Consider the following 7,722-nt stretch of genomic DNA (forward strand, 5'->3'; position numbering starts at 1 on the left):
TCAAAGGTAGCCATCCTCCGTGGCGCACGCCCTAAACATTCCTGACGTGTTGTACACCATGCTAACCTTCCCGGCGGCCGACACGGCCACCAGGCCGACGTCGCCTCTGGGCACGCCTGCTACGATGCGCGCGGCAGCCTCCTTCAGCGGCAGGCCCCGGTGCTCCATCAGGGCCGCCACATCGCGCGCTACCGTGTGCCGGATGATGGACTCGCCCTTGCCCGTGGCGGACACCGCGCAGAGAGGGCTGGCGTAGGTGCCCGCGCCGATGATCGGGGTGTCGTCGATCCTGCCAGCCATCTTGTTCACGAGACCGCAAGTGGACGTCGCCGTCGCCAGGTTGCCGGAGGAGTCGATGGCCACGCTCGTCATCAGGTTGTCTCGGCAGTGCCGTCGCTCGTCGGCACGGATCCCTTTCCGGCGTTGAAGTGCGGGCAGTTCTCCAGCTCCCGCACCTACGGTACGTGTGGCGCGCGTAGAAAGATGGATTTGTTAGAACACGTATGCAACCCCTAACTGACTAGGTATTGGTCCGTAGCATTTTCTTTGTTAAAATTCCTAGTAACAGTTTCAATCTGCTCGAGAGCTAGAATATATGGAGAGAGAGAGAGAAGCGGTGGTGATGATGAACGACGGGAAGATTAGGTATACTCCCGTGTAATGTATACGTACTACGAGCTCGACGACGTCGAGGGCGGTCCGGCCGGCCGGCCCGGAGCGCTGCGGACGGCGAGGTCAACGAGAGCGGCGGAAAAGTGCATGCGACCAACGAAGAAGAAATACCTCTCTTCTCACAGAGTGTGCCCTGACCTTGTCGCTGCTGCCGTCAATTCTCCGCTCACGGAATCGGCCGACCATGGCGTCCCCTCTCGCCTCATCGCTGCCACCGTCACCACTCCATTTGCAGAATCGGCCGGCAATGGTGCTCACTCTCCTCTCCTCTCCTCGACAAGTAAAAGTCAAAGTCTAAATCACACACGCATCCCGCACGCGGCTTCCGGCGATGACCTTGTACTTATAGAGGATGCATGGGTGAGGAAACACAGGTCATCCGTGGCAACGATAGATATCAGGGAATACATGATTGGCCTAGGCAGGTATCACGCGGATCGCTCTTTTCTAGGGAAGCTAGCTAATACTATCGGTTTCAGTATTTATAGTGCGTGGAAAAGTCCCCGGCATTCTTTCTCTTAGTACCTTAATTTGCATGCACCCACATATTATCCTCGCTTCTTGCGCCAGCGCCTTTGGCCTTCCCGGTATCAGGAGAAAGTTAAATCAAGGTGTGGATTCGAGGAGGCTACTACTCTATTTGCTTCACGGCATTAATTGCCCGTTAGCAAGATCAGTATGATATGATTATTTGGCAGATATATAGGGGCACTGTATCATTTTTCAAGTATTATTATACATTTCCTTTTTAACATTTACAAAGAATGAAAGGAAAATGAATGATTCTATTGATTGTGACTGTGAGGTATTTATAGGTCCCCAACATGTGCTTGACAAATGTCGGTTACAAGGTTTGCCTCGCATCCAAAAGGTGTAGCGACTGATCGATGTACACAGCGTTTGGACAACGCTATAATTCTAACTGCTATGCAGTTATTCTAATGAAAATGTTAACTGCCTTATTAGCCTAGTTATGACGCTAATTTATTCCTAACAATACTCTTCGTTTCAGTACATTTTCAAGCTAGGAAAATACATGTATCAATTAGGGACGGAATGGTATAACGTCAAATGAGCCGGCAGGTTCAAGTGCAAATTAGAGCCCAGCGTACACATCCAAATCAATAGCTTTTATCTCACAGATGAGATGCAAATCCAAGCCCCGGAAGTAACGTTTCAAATACTGATTTTATCTCCAGCCGAGATCAAATCAGCAGGAAAAAATGCCAATCAGTTTCAAATACTGCATTTTTATTTACCGAAAATACTTTGTCATGTCCGGCAACTGTTCGGCGGCATGCTCTAGTTTTGGTTCTTTTCTCACACAGATACCTGGCGCCGTGCAGGGATCGGACATTGAAAGTCGGTACGCATAGCAGCACTCTTTATTTACATAACAAGTTACACTCAATAGTATATTCTGCTGGTCTTAGTCAATCATGAAATACTATACGATAGCAAACTAGCTAGTTGTGTATGTGATTAGCACTCAATACAATCAGGAGGACTCATTGGCTCCTAAGAACACAAAACTACTTCTACATAGAAAACCAAGCTGGTTCAAAGGCTGCTCCCAAACTTTCACAACTTAACTTCTTCATTGACAAAATTTCAGCAAGAGCCATGATGGCCATCAAGAGCAGGAATTTGTCACTGCCGCAGCGTCGAGTGTCTCTCTTTCATCTCCGCCTGTTTCATCGTCTTCCCCAGCAGAACTCCCACTCACACACAATCAATGTATCAACCTGCAAGACCCTGCATGCATAAGTAACATGACTTTTTAGAACGTTCTGTTGTAACTGGAATGTTGCAAAAAAAGAGTTAGCATGGCTTGATTTGTATAATATATGCTTTTCCCTAAAGATCACCATATCCAATACAGATAGGATCAGGCAGCAAGTACACCACAATATTCAACATTAACTAATTCCTATAATCTCAATGAAGAACAGACTAGTTCATAATATCTGACCAAAGTGGACACATTCCAGACTCCACCACATAATATAAGAACTAACTATGGTGTTGTCAATCTGATTTCACACAACAAGCAAAGAAACACTTGACCGGTGAAAAATTTCACACTATAAGTTGGGATAAGTCACATATACATGTACAAATGGATGAATACAATCCATGAGTGGTAGCAAGTGAAGAACATGATCAGTTCACTATTTATTTTTCTTTCACACTTTCAAAAACTCTTGTGAACACGAATACATGTAAAACACTGGACAACAGATTTTGCAGCAAACAACCTGGAACAAATATCGAAGATTACAAGTTTGAATTCTTGATCATTCATCTACTTACATTGTGGTATTGATGTGGAGGTCCTTGAGGTCGCTCTTCAGCTCCTGGGTTCCATTCTCCATATCAAATAACCCTGAAATTGTTCAAGAAGAATAATCTTGTGAATTCTATTTCACAGTTTCAAAAACTACTGTGAATACAAAGGAAGTATGGTAAAAGGCTACTTGCAAGGCAGTCAGCAAGCACAACAGAATATTCAATATTACTTAACTCCTAAAATGTTCAAGATGAAAATCTACTCCTATTTATGACACTCTATTGGATACTCTTTATTTGCAAGATGCAACAAGCTAGACAAGTCGACTGTAGCTGGACATTCGACTATTTAAGTTTTTTTTGGTTCCGTCGTTTTGGTCTTCAGGCCAATCTGTTCCTCCAAAATGGAGACCGGGTTTCTTAATCCCAAATAGGAACCCAACCCAAATTGACAGATTTTTTCTGGTTAGATTAAAGGGGACGAGTATATCAACTCCTAGCAATCTGCTCACCTACACATTATGTGTTCAACACGGAAATTTGGAAAATTCAACATGTAGCAGCACAACAGTAATGGCTGAAAAGCTGCTCAAGATACTGGTCACCATGAGTTACTACTTAGAGAGCAGTTCAACACACCAAGACAAACAAATCTGACTCAATCTACATGACAATCAACTAGTCATACACATAGCGGCTTCAAAGTAACATATATAAATAGTTTGACATAGACATACATCAGAAGTACTTGACGCCACACATAGACACGAATAACTAGACAGTAGACAAGATATGAAGATGACATGATAAATGGTGAATAATTTGCATGCTTCAGATTTGCTTGATCTTCCGGCGAGCATCCAAGGGGGCAATCCAGGAAACCCCCCCCCCCCAAGTTGGTGCACACTTTTATCATAGCCCCCCCTTGTGTCACTGACATGTGGGTCCGGACCCCACATGTCAGCGACACAAAGGGGGGTTATGATAGAAGGCGCGCCAACTGGGGGGGTTATCATCAATTTTCCCCTGCTTTGTGCCATCGAGCACCTGCAGTGAATGTAAATGTGGTCTTGTAAGTTCAGAGTACGTACAAGAAACTAGTGCCAACCTACAGAATAAGCTATTATGTAAAGGATTCAGTGCATAAAAAGGAATCCGCAAATAGACATGAATAAGAATCATCCAGTTAAAAGGTTCAAATGCAATTGAGTTAAAATTCACATAGCAGACTACTACAAGCTTGCTATTAAAAGCATATCCGATGGGAAAAAGTACGTCATCTACCATACATGAAGGTTCAGTGACTAAAAATATTTGCAAGATTTGCATATCAGATATCAATGTAGAACGAACAAGGTAAACTAAATTTTAAAACCATTCTTCATGGCAAGTTCATTTTTAGTAAAGATTTATGAACTAGCAGCGGTTTATCACATAACAATTGGTCCATGGAACTATTGCATCGCCCACAAATAAAAATTTAGATATGAATGGCCTCACCAAGGTTGACAGCAACACCATGATCTGGTCTTTGTCAGCATGGTGGAGACAGGAGCACAGCGGTGACCTCAGCCACCACCACACTTGTTTAACCATAATTTACTAAGAAATGTACTGTTCAAAATAAGAAATGTACTTAATTTACAACTAGCTAATTACTAAAATATCAGAAAAGACTAGAATGTTAAATGACAACAAGATGGCAGACTCACTTCAATCATGTTTTTGCACAATTAAACATAACTAGGTAAATATTTCTAAGCCATAAATATTTTCATATGATTCTAGCAATAAGGGACCAAACAATATGTAAAACGCACACATTAATCTAAGTAGCCAATCGAGAGAATGAAGCTACAGTAGATAAATGTTGTACTGGTTGTTGCATCGGCAGTGAATGGTGAGCAAGCTATAATTATAACAAGTGCAGTATGTGTTGATCTGCATATGTACGTGAAGAATATACATTCAGACTTCTTGAAATATAGCAGACACAAATGAAAAAATATCACATGACAAGGGAAATGCTACTGCTATTTTAATTTCTGTTGGTTCAAACCGTTAACTTGAGATCAGATCTGTATAGTATCTCCTACTTACATACTAGGAAGGAAAGAACAATCGGGAGAAGTCCATCATAAGAGAGTTACATGGTTCAGTCCATGGAATTTTTGCCAACTACAACAGAAAAAAGTACAAGACATAATTATCAGGACACAAAACACCACTCAAACGCTTGCTGTTTCGACACATCATACATTAGAAGGTAGTTCATGAAAATAAAGAATAGTTCATCAAGGTAAGAAAACAGAGACATAATAATGCACATGAGAAATACTACAGCTTTGTTTGCACCTCAAATCAACAATGAAGCTAATTTACACTGCAACATTGACAAGAAATGTATGCAAACAATTCAGAATAGATGTTAATTCTCAATGAACTTACAATCAAGATGTTGTCCACACCACGAGCATGGCAGAAACCAACTTAAATCTCAAGGGCTTCCACACCGTGTACTCAACCTGGGACCCGTCCTTGTTCTACCTAATACTAAACCAGTAATAAGCATCATTTGATATGTGGATGAATCATAAGGGAGCAGAAGAATGCAACATCACAAGCTGCATTTCAGTTGACAAAATAATAGGATGTCATGACAATCACATAACTATATATAGGTTGAACTGCAGCAAGACTATGGTAGAATTATGACGCTTCACTAATGAACCAGATTTGTAGTCAGCATTGCTATTTAGCAAGGAAATTCTAATGAGGCACTGGTTTAACTAGTCAAACTCCTGATAATCCAAACCCAGTAGCAAAAATACCAGGCATTGCACATAGTACAAACTCGCAGAATAATTAAAATTTTAGATGACTAGGAGATGTCAAACTCAATGCATTCATGTTTTTCTGTAGTTCTCTTTACTATCATTTTACCACATTCACTAAAAGATTGCATCATTCATACATATAAAAAAAGGCGCTGATTTTGGTACGTAGAGTGTAGGCACTAGAAGTCGTGGCCACAAATAACTGCCATACGTTAGCGAGCAAACAAACCTTAGTGAAAACTGAAACAGAAGTGAGTAGTAAGTAGTATCAGTATGACCAAATAAAGTAGAAGCTAGCTTGAAATTACTATCACTGTCCAGTACATTTTTGTTTCCATACAACAATCTTATGCATAAGCGGGAAAAACCTATACACTATGAACAAGAAAATATTATAGTTTCTCTACTGCCTATGTATAACAGGCAGCAAAAGAAGTAAAAATAATAATAAATATTATTACATACATACGTACTGCCTATGGACACAAGGAGTTTTTATTGAGTGGAAATGGATGTCCATCTTGCATACATGCGTCCTTACTGCCTATACACTTTCAATTCAACAGGGACAAAGGCACAAATTCCAGCATAACCTACTGGTTGCAACCTAGCAACACATCCCAGCTGAACGAAAATAAGGCACAAATTCCAGCATATATACCGAAGAATAGCACATGGAACGAGGAAAACTCCCAGATTACAACAAACTATACTAGGAATTTCTTATCACTTGATAACTAAGCTCATGAAAGTTCACAGCTGATCTTAGTAACATCAAATATGAGTTAAAACAACACAGCATGAACACAAAGTGGAGCAATTCAACTCAATCACATGAACACGTGAAGATACTAGCTAACTAGATAGAAAAAACTACCTGGCAGAGGATGACGACGTCCTGGTTTGGCCTTTTCTTTCCTTTCTAGGCAGTGGCGGAGCCAGGATTGGAGCAAGCCCCGGGCCAAAAACTAAGTGCAAAAATACTACTTAATTTTCTTATAATAACATAGAAAATTTGGTATGATAGCATAGATGAACATTTATTTTCGGTATGAGGAGCTACTTCGGTTTGAGTCGGAAACATTAAAATTTCTGGAGTTGATTCATTTTGAGTAGCATCTTCCGTTTGAGGAGTTAATTCAGATTGGGGATTTCCTGGCGCATTGGCTGATGATATCAACGAAAAAAAATCCCTTCATCATTCCTAAACATAGAATCAATTATAAACAATTGTTAAACTATATTTTTTCTTTCTCTATTTCCATGCCCTATCTATTTCTAAAACAAGAAATTACCTAGTTCGGGAGGAGGAGCAACCGACCGGAAATCAATCAGGAGCAGGAGTTGTTGAAGTGGGCGTACGGGAGCAGCGCCTTCGACCGAGGCAAGAGACTGGAGGCAAACGAAGGTTTGCTCGTTGGGTCGAGTTCGGCCTGACCTGGGCTGCGCCCTGGGCCAATTTCCCTTTCGCTAGCATAGTAGTACGAAGAAACTTTCCCAGCGCCCCGGGCCATGGCCCTTGTTGCCCTGGGCATGTCTCCGCCCCTGTTTCTAGGAGAAGAGAGGCCACCTTTCTCGCCAGTAATTAATAGTGCTTACAACCTAAGAAACAAATTTATATAAATTTTACCAGCCAAACCTCTTAGGTTTAACACGGGTTTACTCCCATACGTGTTCCACCATTTTACATTTCAATCTTGTGGGTTTGCATCATGTCCCAACAAAACGGGCGTACCTAGTGCTGAAAGCTCCCACACATTATGGGGTCTGGGGAAGGGTATTTCTACGCAACATTTCCCTTGCATTTTGTTATGCAAAGAGGCTGATTCAAACCTAGGACCTCCAGGACACAAGTGGAGATACTCTACCGCTGCGCTAGGCCCGCCCTTCCCTGGTTTGAGTTTAGAACAAAAAAAAAATTAAT

The 7,722-nt window shown here is 41.7% G+C and overlaps 1 protein-coding gene across 1 annotated transcript; it reads right to left on the reverse strand.

Annotated features, from left to right (window-relative positions):
- On the reverse strand, window positions 1-372 carry LOC124689218 (isoaspartyl peptidase/L-asparaginase-like). Its single transcript, XM_047222773.1, has one exon. The coding sequence runs from the start codon at window positions 370-372 to the stop codon at window positions 1-3; it is 372 nt and encodes a 123-aa protein (XP_047078729.1).
- Between the last annotated feature and the right edge of the window lie 7,350 nt (window positions 373-7,722).

This window comes from Lolium rigidum, chromosome 2, assembly GCF_022539505.1.
Source record: "Lolium rigidum isolate FL_2022 chromosome 2, APGP_CSIRO_Lrig_0.1, whole genome shotgun sequence".
Classification (NCBI taxonomy): Eukaryota; Viridiplantae; Streptophyta; class Magnoliopsida; order Poales; family Poaceae; genus Lolium; species Lolium rigidum.